The sequence below is a fragment of the Peromyscus eremicus genome, chromosome 2 (genome assembly GCF_949786415.1).
Source record: "Peromyscus eremicus chromosome 2, PerEre_H2_v1, whole genome shotgun sequence".
Lineage (NCBI taxonomy): Eukaryota > Metazoa > Chordata > Mammalia > Rodentia > Cricetidae > Peromyscus > Peromyscus eremicus.
In genome coordinates, this window is record NC_081417.1 from 113,074,170 (window position 1) to 113,093,160 (window position 18,991).

Consider the following 18,991-nt stretch of genomic DNA (forward strand, 5'->3'; position numbering starts at 1 on the left):
AGTTAAACATCTTGTATGTGCCAGGCCCTAAAGCTTATGAACTGGTTGGTTGGTTGGTTGGTTGGTTGGTTGGTTGGTTGGTTGGGTTTTTGCGGGGAGGAGGGAGACAGGGACTTATGTAGCCCAGGTTTGCCTAAAATCCCGATAGTCAAGGCTGACTGTGAACTCCTGCCTCTGCCTCTCAAGTTCTGGGATGTCTGGCTTCAGCCCCATACCCAGCAAGCTATCAACATGTGTGTATCAAATGTTTGTTGCTATTAATTTTTTCCTTGCTTTTTAATCCTGGTTTTCATTTCTATGTACTAGTTTATACTTTAAGAATTGTTTTTATTTTTAACTATGTGTACTTGTGAGTGTCTGTACATGAGTATGTGTACATGTCCTAGTTAGGATTACTATTGCTGTGATGGAACACTATGACCAAAAGCAAGTGGGGAGGAAAGGGTTTATCTTGCTTGTACTTCCCTATCACAGTTCATCCTTAAAGGCAAGCAGGGCAGGAACCTGGAGTTAGGATCTGACCCAGAGGCCATGTACGAATGCTGCTTCCTGGCTTACTCATCATAGCTTGCTCAGCCTGCTTTCTTATAGAACCCAGGGCCACCTGCCCAGGGTTGCCCCACTCGCAGTGAGTTGTACCCTTCCCCATCAATTACTAATTAACAAAATGCCCTACAGGCTTTCCTACAGCTAGATCTTATGGAGTCCGTTTCTCAATTGAGTTTCTCTCCTCTCAGATGACTCTAGCTTTTATCAAGTTGACATTAAAAAAACAAAACGAAACAAAAACAAAAAAAAAAAAAACCAGCTAATTGATCCCTAGTCAGCTTGATACACAAACACATCACTTTTAACTAGAGCATTTCCTTTCTCATTTGTTCCCAAGAAATGACATGTTAATATTAATTTTGTAATATAAAATACAAATAACTTTAAAAGTCCCGCAGTCCTTACAAATTCAAACACTGTAAAAATTGTCTCTCTTAAATATACAGTCCCTTTTAAAATCCAAAGTTTCCCTAAAAAGTCTAGTCTCTATACAACTCCAAAATCTCTTTAAAAGTTTAAAGTCTCAGCTGGGTGGTGATGGCGCATGCCTTTAATCCCAGCACTCAAGAGACAGAGCCAGGTGGATCTCTGTGAGTTCGAGTCCAGCCTGGTTTACAGAGCAAGATCCAGAACAGGTACCTAGAAAACAAACAAACAAAAAAAGCAAAAATGTTTAAAGTCTCTCAGCTGTGGGCTCCTACAAAATAAATAAATAAATAAATAAATAAATAAATAAATAAATAAATAAATAAATAAATAAATACTTTTTTACTTGAAGAGAGAAGACCCAAAGCATAATCCCAAATTTGTGGGGGTCCCTACAGATGCTACAGCTGACAGAGGAATGATCCTCCCAAGGCAAGAAGGAAATCCAGTTCAGCATGACTTAGTTAGCTGGGCTAGTCCAAACGTCCAGAGTCTGACCCCAAGCGGTTTATTTCTGGCATATTAAAGCCCAGTACAGCTCTGGGGAAAAGTTCCTCACAACAGTTATCGCAACAAAGCTCAGGGCATGACCACATGGAAACTCCTTTGCAAAGCACATCTCTTTTGCAAAGCCCTGTGAGCTCTTTTGTAAGGATGGGCTCTGTTGACTGAGAAGCAGTGCTCAGGGTCAGGACCTAGCAAGAAGGGGATGCAGTAAGCACAATAGTAAACTCTTTTGCAAAGTACTTGGGACTTCTTTCATAAGAATGGATTCTATGGAGTCTGGGTATTCTACAGAACAGCGAAGATCACCAGGCTATTAACAACATCACTCCCAGCCTTCTGGGTGGAAAACAGGTGTAATTCCTTCTTTTGGAGAGAAAAGCCTGCTTGTGTAGCATTCCTGGTTTCTCTAGTACTATCTGTAAGCAGGAGGACTTCATGCCCTGTGCACAAACTCAGTAAATAACTCAGTAATCCAGTGTCTAGAATTCACTCCCAATCTCCTGGGCTCCTCCAGAGGGTTTGTACAGCCATCCATAGCACACGCAACTTGTCTTCTAGGGTTAGGCTGGCTCCACTCTTCAGCTGCTGTTATTCTTAGTGGTCATCTCATGGTACTGGCATCTCCAAAATGCTGGGGCTTCCTGCTGCAACCAGGCTGCACTTTCACCAATAGCCTCTCCTGGACTCTATTCATAGTAACAAGCTTCTTCAACTTCTCAGAATAACCCCTTTAATTCTGGGGCCTCAACTGTACTGAGGCTGTACCTTCAACAATGGCCTATCCTGACATTTCACATTGCCAAGCCTCAATTGCTTTCCATGACCCCTTCATGACTTCAAACCAATACCATCTGGGGGGACTCTTAGACGTGATGAAGTTAAGCTGCCAGCATGAGATACAACCTCAGTCCCCTCTGGAACAGAGCTTCTGTGTGTTGACCCTGAGGAAACACTTCCCAGAAGATTTTGCCTCGATGATGCTGGTCTCGTCTTAATCACCGCCTGTTTTTCTGCTCTGGCTGACTAGTATCAATTATCCAAGTAAAGCAAAGGTTTCACTTCGGTGGTATAGGTCTCTTGTTAATCACAGCTGATTCTTCGGCTCCAGCTGACCAGAAACCATGCATTCGTAATTCAGAACAACAAACTTACCTCTGAACTGCACCAACAGGCCTCCGTCTTTTGCATTTCTCTCAACACTCTTTTTTTTTTGGTTTTTCGAGACAGGGTTTCTCTGTGTAGCTTTGCACCTTTCCTGGAACTCACTTGGTAGACCAGGCTGGCCTCAAACTCACAGAGATCTGCCTGGCTCTGCCTCCCGAGTGCTGGGATTAAAGGCGTGCGCCACCACCGCCCGGCTTCTCTCAACACTCTTATCTTCCAAACTCCCACAGAACACCTACCCAAGCTTTGTCATGTCCAGCCCAAAGTTCCAAAGTTCTTCTACAATCCTACCAAAACATAGAGTCCAGTCTGTCATAGTAATACCTCACAACCCTAGTACCAATCTCTGTCTTAGTTTCTATTGCTGTGATGAAACACTATGACTAAAAGCAACTTGGGTGGGGAATGGATCATTTTACTTACACTTATACATCACAGTTCATCAAACCCAGTCAGGGCAGGAACTCAAGCAGGTCATGAATCTGGAGGCAGAAGCTGATGCAGAGGCCATGCAGGAGTACTGCTTACTGGCTTGCTCCTTATAACTTGCTCAGCCTGGACCCAGGACCATCTGCCCAGGTTTGGCACCACCCACAGTGGGCTGGGCCTTCCCTTCTCAGTCATTAAGTAAGAAAATGCACCACAGGCTTACCTTCTGCTGATCTTATAGATGCATTTCCTCAGTTGAGATTCTTCTCTCATATGACTCTAGTTTGTGTCAAATTGACATAAAAACACTCAGATGCTGATGCCTACAGAAACCAGAAGAGTATGTCTGATTCCCTGAAGCTGGAGTTACAGGTGTTTTTGAGCCACTTGGTATGGGTGCTGGCTGGAAAGCAAACCACATCCTCTGCAAGAGCAGTCCAGACTCTTAACTGCAACCTCATCTCTCTAGCCCCAGTTTATATTTTTATGTCACTAAAGTTTCCATTATTCAGGAACTATAGATAACAAGAGTATATAGAAAGTATACGATAGCTGGGTGGAGTGGCATATGCCTTTAATCCCAGCACTTGGGAAGCAGAGGCAGGTGGATCTCTGAGTTCAAGATCAGCCTGGTCTACTGAACTAGTACCAGAACAGCCAGGGCTAACCAAAGAAACCCTCTCTTGAAACATACCCACCCCCCCACAAAAAAAAAAAAAACACCACACACCAAAGAATTTGATATTTCAAACATTTCCAAATAAAATGCCTTTGAAAATTCTCTAAAATTACATTCTAAACACCTAAATAAAAATAAATATATGTAGTCCTGGGGGTGTGACTTGGTAGTAGAATACTTAACTAGCATGTCTGAGGCCCTGGGTGTCATCCCTTGCACCACAAAAAGAGAACTTTGGAAATACTAAAGTCTGGGCTAGAGAGATGATTTAGTGGTTAAGAGCACTAGCTGCTCTTCCAGAGAGGACCTGGGTTTGATCTGCAGTGCCCACCTGGGGGCTCACAACCATCTGTAACCCCAGTTCCAGGGGATTTCTTCTGGCCTCCACAGGCACTGCATAAACATGGTACACAGAATACATACAGACAAAATACCCATGCACACAAAATAATAAAATGTTTTTAAAAATAATTATGTTCAATTCAATCAAAAGTATTTACAGTTCAAAACCTACTGCTGCCTGCATTCCGATGCCAATACTGCTGATGCTCCGACACTCTGGACACTCACCGGTTCAGGGAGTGCAGCAGGCATCTCTGTGGTTTGGTGGAGTCTTAAACTTCATCTGCCCATTCTCTTCCCTGCTGAAAAATGTGCACGTCACCTCTGGAAGGTGATGGTGCTTTTCCTGTGACTGCAGAAGAGAATGGCCCGTGGAGGTGGGCAGCACCACAGCAGGGCCGGAGCTGCTGGCTCCGATGGAAATGGATGTTGTGTTTCTACAGTTTCTGACCCAGAGCTTGCCAGTCATGTATAACCTGTTCGGGGTGGGGGAGGGCAGCCCTTTCTGGAATTAATTCCTCTTCCACCTTTACAACCGCCTCACAGTGTGCACCTCACAAACCACTAGCAATGACCGGATGAGGAAGCCAAGTACCGTCTGCAGTCATAAAACTCATTAGTGGCTGCCAACTCCCCCACTCTTGTATTTTTTTGTGTTCTTTGACGTTGTGAAGACACTAATAAGCATGACTTTATGGGACTATGAATTTTTTTTCCCTTTTTTTTTTGGTTCTTCGAAACAGAGTTTCTTTGTGTAGCTTTGCGCCTTTCTTGGAACTCACTTGGTAGCCCAGGCTAGCCTTGAACTCACAGAGATCCACCTGCCTCTGCCTCCAAGTGCTGGGATTAAAGGCGTGCGCCACCACTGCCCAGCATGATTATGCATTTTTTACAGCCTTGAGTTAAGCAGCCATGAGCCACTGTGCTACCCCTCAGTTTTTAGTAATAACCCCTCCATACACACTTTATTCTTGTTAGTAAATGTGTGACAGGAAAAGGCTTTTCAAGTAAGGATCCAGTCGTATTAAAGATGATGATAGAGGGCTATTGTGATTGTTCAGCAGGTGAAAGCCTTGCCTAGCAAGCTTGTCCACCTGAGTTCTGTTCCTAGAACCGACATAAAAAAAAGCCAAGTGCAGTATCTAGTACCTACAGCAAGATGGGAGACAGACATGGGACAATTGTCTAGAGGCTGGCAGATCAGCTGGCCTGAAATACACAGCACAAAAACAAGAGAAACCCTGCCTCATTTGGGTGGGAGCTGATAACTGACTCCAGAAAGTTCTCCACTGAACTCCAGACATTGCACTAATAAAAATAAGTAAAAATCAAAACATTTTCTTATAAAAAGAATCAAATGAACACCCCTAGAAACACGGCCTAGCAGCTATTCCATAAGTACTCTGATTATAGCATCCTCCAAGAACTGGTGACCAGCCGATCTCTTCCTCTCATTAGCTGTGTGATGATAATATCTGATACTGAGGAATGTTCTTGTGACTGAGGTATCCATACAGCTAATAGTATCTTGAAAACTCAAAAGCACAGTACAAATGCTCAGTAGTTAGAACTGTCTTAGTTCTTGCATACTGCATGGTGCCTTGGACAGAGGAACAGCCTTCCACAGACAGAATCTTAGAGTATTATGGTTCTGGAGCAGATATTTCTAGAGTCCAGGGACAGCCTGGCACTTACTGGAATCCAGCAGGCAAATCACATCACTACCTCCACTTTTTATGTGACTCTTGAGAAGGCATGGGGTCCTTCATTTTTCTTAGTTAGTTAATGCTAATATTCACTAGGAGTGTTGTCAGCAAAGCACAAAACTGAAAGTTACTGTTCCACTTATATCCTGCTCCCCTTTTTGACCAAGCCTCTATCCAAGTATCTTAGGAGCAAAGTTAAACAGGAGACAATACAAAAATCAACCTGGCTTTCCCTTGCCACCTCTCTGAGCATCCTGTTGTCTCAAAACACGTTTTTGAAGCTCACCATTGTTTTGATGACAATAACACAGCCATTTTACAGTGCTCTTCTTGCTTCTCTCCTTCTTGACATTCATGTCGTTTTCCTTCCTTTTGTAGGCTGCCTGCCAGATGAAACAGCAAACATATTCAACACAAGCACCCGTCAACTCACAAGAGATATCACCAGCACCAAGTCCGTTATGTCAATCAGAAGATGGAGACCTCACAGACTCTGGTACGACTCTGTCTAACCAAAACTGCCTGTGAACCTTTGGAGAAGAAAAATGTCATGATGCTCTGAGGAATGAATGAGACAGGAGGCAGGACACCGGGCTTTGTATCCCTCCTCTACTTCTGTCCTTTGAGCTTGAATCCCTTACTTCCTGCACTGTTTCCTCAATTCTTCACTTCTGCACTGCCCAGGAGTTACTGAGTGTAAACACAGAGGAGAAGAGGCCCTCCAAAGAGGCATTTGATGAAACTAAAACCCACAGACTGCCTGCCAGTCTCTCCCAAAGACCGAGGTTAAGTCATAGATAATGTCTCCAAAACCATAATGAAGGCAGTTTTTGACACTATGTGTATTGATATAAGCCATGGAGGATTTCAGTAAAGAAGTTGGTATTCAGAGCCAGGCATGGCGGTGCCTGTAATCCCAGCGTTTGAGAAATGGAGGTAGGAGGATCAGGAGTTTTAGGTCCTCCTCAACTACATAGTGAATTCAAGGCTAGCCCAGGCTCTAGGAAATCTCATCTCAGAAAGAAAGAGGAGAGGGAAGGGGGGCAAAGGATGGAATTCATGTTGTAGCTTAAATTATGGTGAAGAGTGAGAGTTCAAAGTCGAACTTCAAAGCAAGTGATCAGTATTTCCACCTTGCTTTAATGCAGTATTTATCAGTAAAAGCAGTGGGGCTGCTGCTGCTGGAGGGGTGGCTCAGAGGTTGAGTGCTTGCTATTCTTCTGGAAGACTAGAGTTTGAGTCCCAGCACCCACAGCAGACAGCTCACAGTTACCTGTAACTTGAGCTCTAAGAGATCTTTTCTTCTGCTCTCCATAAGCACATGCACTTCATGCTCTTGCCCACACACATATGTATGGTTACAAATAAATAAAATCCCAGTACTCAGGTAGGCAGATCTCTGTGAATTGGAGGCCAGTCTGATCTACATAGTGAGTTCCAGGCCAGCCAGAGCTACATAGACAGACCTAGACCTTGTCTCAAAAAAATCGAACAAACAAAAAAGGCTCACCAATGACAAATGTATAACCCTGTGCTGACTAGCAGTCTTTTAAATGTTACTCTGTGAAAAGTTTAGCAAGCAGGTATTATTTGGTTTTATATTAAGGCACTTAACATTATCAGCAAACAAACTGTGACCTACAGGATAAATGTAGCCCACCACCTGTTTTGACTTCATCCAGGAGCTAGAGAGGGTTTTATATTTTAAAGACTGAAAACAACTGAAAGCCAGTTTTATGAAAACTACATGAAATTCATACTCCAACGTTCCTTAACATATCATTGAGCATTGCTTACATGTTGTCTGTGGCTGCTTGGCTATTCTGATGCTCTGTGATGGAGTTATGCAGCTCTGGCAGACAGTGTGGCCTAAAATGCCCAAACTTGTATACTTGGCCATAGATACATTTTGGGGGACTTATTAAGGCAACTCCAGGTAGTTAAAAAGGAGGTTTACTTGGGGGGTAACTTTCAGCTAGTAAAGGGGTTGGTTACAGGATCTGGGAGAGGTGAGGTGCAGTCCAGCTGAGTTCTCTGGAGAACTCCGCTCTGTCTACCATCCAGCATCCAGGATCACCAGGAACCAAGAGAGCTGGTACATCTGGATCTCAGGTCTTAAGGGCTCCCATCTCAGCCCCGCCTCAGGCGCAGGCCATAGTTAGGCATGACAGTTACCGGAAGCCTCACTGGGGGTAGTACTTCCAGGTCAAAGCTGGAACAGCTACCCACTACAGATACAGATCAGGAGGGGCTGGCTAATGTTCATCATGCACTCATACCAGGTAATAGCAATGCATGGCCCTGTGTTTAAAGATACAGAAACTATATTCACCTCTCATCCACTTAAAAAATGTTTATTGAATACTTGATATGAGCCTGGCTTTGAGTTGAGTTCTGTGAGAGAGACAAATGCAAAGATTGACCGGAAAGATGGCCATTAAGAAAGAGCATTTGCAGCTCCAGTGGGGGACCAGATTTTGTTTTCTAGTATTCACATAGGGCAGTTCATAACCACCTGTAACCCAATTCCAGGGCATCTGGTGCTGTCTTCTGACCTCTGTTGGCACCATGCACCCATGTGGTACACTGGTATACACAGAAGCAAATCACTCATTCCCATAAAATAAAAATAAATCTTTTCAGGCACAGTGGCACATGCCTTTAATCCTAGCACTGGTAGGCAGAGGCGGGTGGATCTATGTGAATTTGAAGCCAGCCTCGGCTACATAGTGAGTTCCACGATATCCAGGGCTATGTAGAGGGACCCTGTCTCTAAAAACTAAAAATAAATCTTATAAAACAACCAAAAAGTTACTTAGGACAGGGAGGTGCGTGGAGGGGAATGCCATCTCTAGTATCTTCCTTTTCTCTCTCTTTACTCAGACGACTAAACTAGTTACTCATAAAAGCAGAGTAAAGTTTGAAAAGCAGCCATGAATTGTGCCGGCATTGTGTGCCATGTTTATGTTAGATTACTGGGAAACAGCATGAAATATATAGGCTGCAGAAAGAAAAGAAGGAAGGAAGGAAGGAAGGAAGGAAGGAAGGAAGGAAGGAAGGAAGGAAGGAAGGAAGAAAGAAAGAAAGAAAGAAAGAAAGAAAGAAAGAAAGAAAGAAAGAAAGAAAGAAAGAAAGAAAACCATAGAAAAACTTAATGTTCTCATTCTGAAGTTGTCCTTTTTGTTATTTCTGGGGCTGTATCCCTGGATTGCTCCATCTTTGCTAGGAGGTCATTAGATCACCAAGTCCCCTGTGTAAGGCAGGGGCAGCTGGGTGAGCCCTGGAGCAGGCCAGGCTGGAGGCGAGCACCTCACCCACACTGCTCTGTCACTCCTCTGACCTGCTGAGTAACACTTAACTGCATTTACTCGTCAACAGCGAGCCAGTTTGACTATGTAGGAACCTGCTGTTTAGGTGCCTGGATCTACTTCTATACTTTTAAACCCAGCTCCCCTGTGTTATCAAATCGTAATTATTGATTAGAGAACTCCCACAGGCCCCCTTCCTTTGCCAGCTTCCTTTGTTTTGTGCTAGAAATCCTCCTCCTCCTCCTCCTCCTCCTCCTCCTCCTCCTCTTCCTCCTCCTCCTCCTCCTCCTTCTCCTCCTCCTTCTCCTCCTCCTCCTCCTTATACCCCCTCCCTGCTCTGGAGCAGGGTGCAGGAAGGGGGACTGTGTCTTGCTTTTGTAACCCAGGCTGGCCTTGAATTCAAGGTGACCCTCCTGCCTAAGTCTCATGAGTACTGAGATGACAGTAGTGTGCCGCCACACACAGCCAGAACCAGACTTTTCTATAAAGAACTGTGTAGCCAGTATTTGAGCTCACAGGCCACACAGCCTGCTCCAGCTTTTCACTTCTACCTGTGTGGTACAACAACGTAACTAAGAATTAGTGGGTCTATGTTTCAGTACTGGTTTATGGGCACTGAAATTTTGATTTTATATTTTGTCTTAAAATATGATTTTTCTCTTTTTGTTTTTTTCCTTTTGAAATTATATAACCCCTCTTGTTATGGATAGTAGCCTGCCAATACCTGCTATCACATAGGCAGAGGTCTAGCATACCTTTGAAGCCAGGTCTTCTAGTTTCTAGGCTTTAGAAACTACTGACCAGTAGATGGCGCTACTACTGTCGTCAACCCCTATGGAGCTCCCTTGACCCTTGTGGTGATCAGACTTGGTTATTGCAAAGCTGTCTGCAGAGACCTCTATAGACGTGATCTCAGATCAGAGCACCTGATACATGGAAAATTTAGTTCTTCATTCACTAGAGTTGGGTTTGTTATATGCAAAATACATGTTTGGAAATAGATAATGGGTATTTTAAGTGTCTTTCTTGGCCTAGAAGCTTTTTTCTGTTTTAGAAATACACTCTTAAACAATAATTAAAAAAAAAAAAAAAAAAAAACTGACCTTTAGGGGCTAGAAAGGTGGCTCAGCAGTTAAGAGCACTTGCTCCTCTTCCGGAGGATGGAAGATTGGTTCCTAGTACCCATGTGGCAGCTCACAACCATCTGTAACTCCAGTTGCAGGGAATCCGATGCTTCTGGTCTTCCGGCATTGCACTCATGTGCACATACCCATATGCAGACACTCACAATACACCTAACTAAAAATAATAAAAAATAATAAGTCTCTTAACTAAATGAGTAAACCTTTATACAATATTATAACTCCTTTAACAACAGTTTTATTTATGGCCTCGGAAAGTAATTTTTTCATATTTTTATTATACTACAAATGTGTGCATACATATGTGTGTGCTTGTTTACCTGTGTTTATATGGGTTGAATAATCTTGACCAAAATACTTGGGACTAGAGATATTTCAGATTTTGGAACATTTTCATATACATAAAGAGATAGATTGGGAATAGGATCCAACTCTGAATACAGAATCCATTTATATTTTATATACACATTCTGTATACAGCCTGAAGGCTGTTTGGATGGGTCTGTATTTTGAGTTTCTCCTATCGCATAAAGTCATGTGTTGAATTTTCCATTTGTGGTGTCATGTCAATGATCAAAAACCTTCAGATATCTGGATTAGGGATGCTCATCCTGTGATATTAGAGATAAACTTTAAGTAATTTTTATCTTCAGTCATATACTTTGTTAGTTAAATCCCTTGTACATCTTAATTGATGTGTTGTACTCTGATTGAAAGTATTTAGGCACAGTTTTTTCTTATTCTTTGTTTTGTTTTTCATTTTGCAGTATGGGAGATTGAACCTGGGACCTCCTGAGGCAAACATTCTTCTAAACTCATGGTCTAATGTCATAATAGCTTTTATATTCATCGCAATATATGCTTTTGTGTACCTAAATATTTAGTCATCTGAAGTTTTTCCGTGCTGATTTTCATGGTGTGTTTTGAGGGTTTTTGTTTCTTTTTAATTAAGTATACCTAAAATTGATAAGTTGATGATTTGAGAAGTTGATGTTTTGATCTCAGAAAGTGCCATAGCAGTGCCGTGTTTCATCCTGTGGATGAGGAGAGCAGTAACCCAGCCTTTCCCTCCATAGTGCCTTGTGTGCTGGGAATGCAGTGACAAGCAGACACCCATGTGCTCCAGTGGATGCCGGGCGAACTGCTTCTCCTACTTGCTAACCATTGTGTTTTATCACTTTCCAGGGAGCTTCCAGGCTCCTCTCTCAGTGGACCCTGCAACGTGTCCCATTGTCCCTGGACAGGAAATGATCATAGAAATCTCCAAGGGGCGCTCAGGGCTTGGTCTCAGCATCGTAGGAGGAAAAGACACACCTTTGGTAAGTGTCTAGAAGTAAATTATGTCTACTGTCCCAGAGTTAGTTGCTGAGGCTCATTATAGCCCAGGATACTTGTACTGGAGACCTGACAAAACAAACAGGATATAAATACTCATTCCCTGAAACAAGGAAACTCAGGAGCTGCAGGCGTTACAGAAACCCCTGTTCTTGGCCTCGCCTCTCTGCATCTACCCACCTGCCCTAGAGCATGTTGGCCTTCAGCCAACTCTCCAGTGCACTACCCAGCCCAGAAGTAAATGTGCTCTGAGCCTGATGTTATTGACCAAGGATTTTAACTTCTTATGCTTGATCAAAACATTGCGATGGAGGACATTTATGTCCTAACTTTCCCCTCTGCCTCTACAGTTAGAAATTGCCGCATATGGCATCCTACGTAAGTGTGATGTCCCTTGGATGCTGGAATTGCCCAGGCCCCACAGGCAGTTGAACTGCCTGCCCCTTACACAGGCTTCTGCTTCCATACTGCTCTAAACTCCTGCATTTCTTTCTCTTTGCCTAGCATGGGATACTGTGTCTGTCCAGCTCTTGTCATTGAGGAAGGAGAGACTGTAGCTAGAGTTTTCCTGCCTGGCCCACAGTCAGGACAAATCTCTCTCACCTGTCAGTCCCACAGCCGCTCAGACCCGACCAAGTAAACACAGCGACTTATATTGGTTACAAACTGTATGGCCATGGCAGGCTTCTTGCTAACTGTTCTTACAGCTTAAATTAATCCATTTCCATTCATCTATACCTTGCCACATGGCTCGTGGCTTACTGGCATCTTCACAAGCTGTTTCTCATCGTGGCTCGAGTTTTCCTGCCTGGCCCACAGTCAGGGCAAATCTCTGCTTGTCATGGTGGCGGCTGGCAGTGTCTCTCTGACTCAGCCTTCCACTTCCCAGCTTTATTCTCCTCCTTGCCCCGCCTATACTTCCTGCCTAGCCAACGGCCAATCAGTGTTTTATTGATTAATCAGCAACACATTTGCCATACATCCCACAGCACTTCCCCCTTTTTTTTTTTTCAAAAAGGAAGGTTTTAACCTTAACAAAGTAAAATTACATATAATTTGGGAATTTGGGCATAGCTTCTCTTACTACTTCCTGCTGGAAGGGGGCACTGTATCTTATGGGGAAACAAAGAAAATTTTAGAATTATGGAATAGTCCATGAGGCTGTATCATCTGAGCCAGATGCCTTCAAACCATTCTGGATGTTGGATCATCTGGGCCATGGTGTCATCGGAGACCTTCAGGGGGTCTTGGCTGGTCAAACCTGATGTATCTTAATCTGGAACAAATCCATAGCCTTTGGCTTTCTGTGGGAACAAAAGCAGAGACTCCTTTCCAAAGTAACATATCCTTATATCCAAATTTTAAAGTCAAGGTATCTTTAAAATATACATATTGGTTTAACTCAACGTCTTTTACGATCAAATGTTTTTCTGCAGTTAAAAATCCCAAAGACAACACAATCCAGATTCTCTGTGTAATATCCATTTTTACGTGGCTTATTTTTTATACTACCTTTACTGTCTCTTTAATGACTTTATTTTTTAAAACTATGTATTTGTTTCTATAACTCTATATATCACCTTTTTTGTCTCTTTCAAGCCTACGTATCTTTTACAAACATTGTAAACTATTACATCTGAATCTGTCTTATTGTGAATCTCTTGCCTTAAACTGCAGCAGCTGTGGCTGCTGGCTCCGCCCACCTCAGCTTCCCAACATGGCTACGTTTACCGCCAGCTCTGGGAGCTATCGGGGGTCTATGCTTTTATCCAAGCAGCGTGTAGTCCAGAAACCTTTTTTTTGTTTTGTACCTGCAAAGGCTAAACCCACCATGCAGCTTAATGTGCCACTTGCAGAGGACTCATTCCCACCATACTGCAGGTCGAGCACGCATGATAGGAACCCACAAGTAGCTCAAACCAGCAGCTGCTGCTCATTTGAGAGAGACAATTAGGAACTGTTTTTAGCTCCGTTTTAGAATCTTTTTTCTCAGTTTTTAGGTGGAAACTCTTGCCACCACGTTAGACGCCATTTGTAGCTCGAGTTTTCCTGCCTGGCCCACAGTCAGGGCAAATCTCTGCTTGTCGTGGTGGCGGCTGGCAGTGTCTGACTCAGCCTTCCACTTCCCAGCTTTATTCTCCTCCTTGCCCCGCCTATACTTCCTGCCTAGCCAATGGCCAATCAGTGTTTTATTGATTAATCAGCAACACATTTGCCATACATCCCACAGCAAGAGACCTTACCTTATAGCCTTTCTTTTGGATGATATAACTAAGTTATATTATTAAACAATATAATATTCATATATTATTTTAGTAATCTTCACTCACTGGGTTGTAATAAAGCTTGGAGATTTTATAAACACCAGGAAATGGTTTATAACAGTGATCCTTGCCATATTAAAACCATTGGAATAGTATTGAGAAACTATGCCCTGACATGGGTACTAGCACCCTCCTAAAAGCCTGTTTTCCCCCATTTTCCCAAAGAGATACCTTAAATACCATAGGAAGTGAATTTGTATAAATAAAGCTATATTTAAATAAAACAGGGAAATTAAATTTTAGAATAGTTCTATACTGAATTCTTTCATGATAAGAATTTTAACTCTTTGGGGGCTGGAGAGATGGCTCGGTGGTTAAGAGCATGGGCTGCCTTTCCAGAGGACCTGGGTTCAATTCCTGGTACCAACATGGTGTCTCCCGGCTATCTATTAACTCCAGTTCCATGGGATCCGATACTCGGGCATTGCACACACACACACACACACACACGTGGCGTACATACATAAACATAAAATAACAAATTCAACCATCTGATCTCTTTGTTGTAGATAAATCTCTTTTTATGACTTAGCTTAAGATAGAACTAGATTTCCCAGAAGACTCCTAAGAATGGAGTCAGCTCAGCTGAGCAATCATGACCTTGCTCTCTCACCTCTGTTGATATTAATACAGTTCTGCTCTGTGTGGGACCCTCAGGATTCCTGAACCAGATGTGTGTGCTGTCCTCTACCACTGGCATGTGTTCAGGCCTCTGGCTGAGGGCACTCAGCCTCCTCTCCCCGCAGCCTGAGGCCTCACAGAACATCTTGCTCTGCTTCTCTTGACACCTCAAGAAAAGCAAAGATGAAAGTTGTTCAGGAACATCTTGAAGTTCCTAATAGTTTTGCCATTTAAGACTCTAAATCCCACTGTCCTTGAAAGATAAGCAGCACTTAAAATGAGAGCTGGGACACAGCTTTTATTTCCTAGCCTCATCAAAAGCCTCCAGTTAGACTCACAGAAAATATGTAGGGCTGTCATTATTTTTGCAGCCCAAAAAAAGATAGATGTGGAAAGTGCTTAAACACATTGTTCCTACAATGAAGATCTTCCCCCCTCTTTAATACTCCCCCAAATTTTTACCTGAAGCATGAAAACTAACACATGGATCCCATTATCCAGCCAGCAGGAAATTTGCAAGCAAAGATGGAAGTTTGTGAAAAGAAGTTGCAGGAAATGATGAGCTGGGTATGAGCAGAAGCTCTGCTGTTTGGACTTACTTCAGCCTTGGTGCAGGGAAGGGCACATCTGACTCTCCACACCTCCCCTCCCCACCCCTCCCAATTAGAATCCCATGTCCTTTTTGTTATGTAGCCAACCGATTGTGGCCATCTGTAGAGTTGTTGTCTCTTGACACCTCATCAGTCCTCTGCCAGGACAGATGGCTTCTGAGATCACAGAGGGGGATCGCATGTCCTGTCCTGTGTGTATGCAGCCAGTCACCTGCACCAGCCTTTGAAAGTGCTGAGCTAATGACAAGGGTGAGCTCCTAGAAGGTTTGCAGGCACACCTGGTCCTGTCCTCGGAGACAGCCTTCTGCCTCTGTTGTTCCTGTCTGTGATGCCACTGCCAGGCTGGCCTCTGGAGAGCGCGGTCTTCTGTGATAGCTTGCATATGTTTGCTCAGTTCCCTTTGCTTTGACCTGAGTTATAAAACTGAGTGGCATTCCCCTGCCTTCGAAGAGTGCACACATTTGCTCATTAGCTCTACTACCGTTTAGTGTCTGTGGTCTACTTATGGAAGGAGATCAACCAAGGGGAAATCGTAACACTTCCGATATTTAGAGGGTAGGAAAATAGAATTTAACTATTATGGACTAATTGTTGTATGATAGGTGGAAGCCAGAAAGCCAGATAAAGCACATTGCGCAGCAAAGGTGGGATATTAATTCATATTTTATTCCCTTCCATTGATATGGATATAATTCCATCTTTTTTCCTGTCTTCCCTTGCTCTTGCTGGCCTTGTTGAAGTTTTCATTTACCTCATAAAACACTACCCAGTTCCTCCATGTCATCTAAGCTGCAAGTAAAAGATGCAGCGTGATTACCCTGCTGAAGACTCTAGTGCTAACCCCTCCCAGACCTGCCAGAGGCCCGTCTCAAAATGTCTGCCTCCTGATTGAGAGTTTTATACCCACATTCTTGAAGAAACAAAATATAGCACCCCAGAATATTTGAGGTTATTTTATTGCCAGATGTGGGGATGCTAGAGAGGGAAAAAAAAAAAAAAAAAAAAAAAAAACCCTCAAGGAATAAGTCTTTATCTTGGACCACTGGCAGGCCCTTTTCTAGATAACTGTTGCCGGCAACCACTGTGTAGACTCTGTGACTGCACCCTAGCTGCAGCAGAGCAGAGCACAGTGCTGATCTTGGTGTAAGAATCTCAGAATGTTACAAGTAAGGCACTGTGCAAGTGTTAAATGAATACCGAATGGGTACTGTAGTAGTGGTGTTGGCAAAAGTCTACCTTTAAGGTTATGTGCATTAGCTAAGATTGCCAAGTGCCCTCAGTTGTTGTTTGAGTGGATCCTGGGCTTGAGAGATAACCCAGTCGGTAAAGCGCTTGCTGTGCAAGTCTGAAGACCCGAGTTCGAGGCCCAGCATCCAAGTAAAGAGCCTGTTGTGGTGGCACATGTTTGTAATTCTGGAGCTGGGGAGGCAAAGATGGGCAGATTCCTGGGGACCACCCTAGCCTGATCAGCAAGTCCAGGCCTCATTGGCAAACCTTGTCTCAAATAACAAGGTGGACTAGAGAACTACTGAGGGAAAACACCCAAGGTTGACCTCTGGTGTATACACACACACACATACACACACACACACACACACACACACACACACACACACACACACACACACGGAGATCCCTATTTCTCTTCATCTTATACCTCTGTATGTTTCCCATCCCTGAAATGTGACTTTGTTTCTAGATGAATAGATTTTTTTTTTCAGTATCAAGCTTCTAAAATCTGCTGTAGGCACTCTTGTTACGTAATTTGCATGTATCCTCACAACACCCTATGGGAGAAGTTGTAATAATTGTAAAATTTTCAGATGAGAGGGAGATTGTTAGGGAATTTCTCCGAAGACATATCCTGGCAGTGGGAACAGGTGGCGTTTGGACAGATGATCCGGCTTTAAAGCACTCTTTGCATCTCTGTGCTAGCTCTACCACTGTGCCATCTGGAGAAGGGCGTTATCCTAGCTACCGGACCCTACGTGCCATTTTAGCATGGGTGTCTAGGAGTCATGCAGTGCCGTACACCCTTTAAACAATGCCTCCACACCAGGCTCCTCGAGTCTTTCTGACCCTAGCCTGCTGGCCGCACTCAGTTCCTCCAGTGAGTGCTGCTCCTACTGTGCAAAGCTTTGTGACGTCACTGGCTCTGTGAGGAGTATCTGTAATGGGTGTTAGCTGTTATTAGAGTCCCTGATCACTTCTGGGCATAACTAGAACAGTGTTCACACCGCATCATTGGAGTGAGAACTGCAAGGTTGGGAAAGAGACCAGAGGGGCTCTTCTGACCTTTTTTGAAACTTTAAGATTACCTTCTGTGGATTAATTATGGCAATGATCCAGTGCTCACTGTCCTGAGAGTGAACCTCCTCTTGTAAAACATAAGAGACTGTTCCAGGTGTTCCCAATGGGCTCAGTGACAGGCAGGTATCACATTACTATTGAGGTCTAACAAGTGACCTGCCAGCACCCAGTGAGTGTGTCGTCCCTAGAGAACTCCTGGGAAAGGCTGCACACAACTTCTGCATACGTGTAACTACTCAGCTTTTTGCTTTTTGCTTTTTAAACAAAGGAGACACATTTACACTTATGGCTCTTATTTTCAAGATAATTGTGTGAGAAAGCTCTGTACCCCCATACTTGACATCTCACAGATTGCTTAACATTGAAGTCTCGAGAGTTGTTTTATCTTGTTTAACTAGGGATTAAGGCCAGGTTATTATGGGATTTGGCTTGTTTGTTTTATGAAAGTTAGAGTCTTTTATCACTTTTGCAAAGAAAAATTTATAAATAAAAGTTAGTGTCCTTGCCCTGCCTCAGAGTTTTGTTACAAGAGAAAAACAGACGAGGCGCTGACTTGGCTTTTATATTTTGGGTGCCATTCCTTCAAAATGAAGCCGGTCAATTCTTAAGAGAAATTGTAAAATACAGATATCAAATCTATCACATGTATTTGTTTATTTAGAGTGTGTGTGTGTGTGTGTGTGTGTGTGTGTGTGTGTGTGTGTGTGTAGGCATCCATGCACCACAGTGCACATGTGAAAGTCAGAGGACAACCTGCTGGAAGTCTGTTCTCTCCTCCACCGTGTGGATCCCAGAGGTGAAACTCAGATTGTTTCCCTTGGCAACACGAACCTTTACCTGCTGCTCACTCACTGACCCTCTTCTTACTGGTTTTTCTAATTCTTGACAATTTCATGTATACAGAGTATCTTGATCACATTTATTCTTCAGTCCCCACTTTGACTTTGTAGATCCTTCCAATATGACCCCTCCCATCTTCATGTCCTTTTTTTTTTCTTTGTTTATAAACTCATTGAGCCCAGCTAGTGTTTCCTGTATTACATGGGTGTAGAGCCATCCATTTGAGCATGAGAAATGCACTAGCAGCCTTACCTCTGAAGAAAAATGACTGTCTTGAACAGGCAAGATGGCTCAGTGATTGAGAGAGCTATCTGCTCTTGTAGGGAACTAGAGTTCAGTTCCCAGCATTGAACAGCTTACAAATACCTGTAACTCTACCTCTAGGAGATCTAGTGCCCTCTTCTGGATGCTCTTGCTATACACACAAAAAGAAGAGAAAAGAAAAGAAAAGAAAAGAAAAGAAAAGAAAAGAAAAGAAAAGAAAAGAAAAGAAAAGAAAAGAAAAGAGAAAAGAAAGAAGGAAGGAAGGAAGGAAGGAAGGAAGGAAGGAAGGAAGGAAGGAAGGAGACTCTTCCTGCCCCAGCAGCTCCTTAGCTAAGGGTAAGGCCTCATGAGCCCCTTCTCTAGCCACACTGTCATGTTGACAGGCTTGGTCCTGTGTAGTGTAGCTAAAGTTTTCCTGCCTAGCCCACAGTCAG

The 18,991-nt window shown here is 43.3% G+C and overlaps 1 protein-coding gene across 1 annotated transcript in view; it reads left to right on the top strand.

Annotated features, from left to right (window-relative positions):
* The window catches only part of Patj (PATJ crumbs cell polarity complex component), a 325,876-nt gene that overhangs the window by 241,581 nt on the left and 65,304 nt on the right, over nucleotides 1-18,991 (top strand). The window contains exons 33-34 of the mRNA XM_059254557.1: nucleotides 6,181-6,298; nucleotides 11,438-11,571. Coding sequence (XP_059110540.1) covers nucleotides 6,181-6,298; nucleotides 11,438-11,571 — 252 coding nt within the window. The remainder of the gene's footprint in view (nucleotides 1-6,180; nucleotides 6,299-11,437; nucleotides 11,572-18,991) is intronic.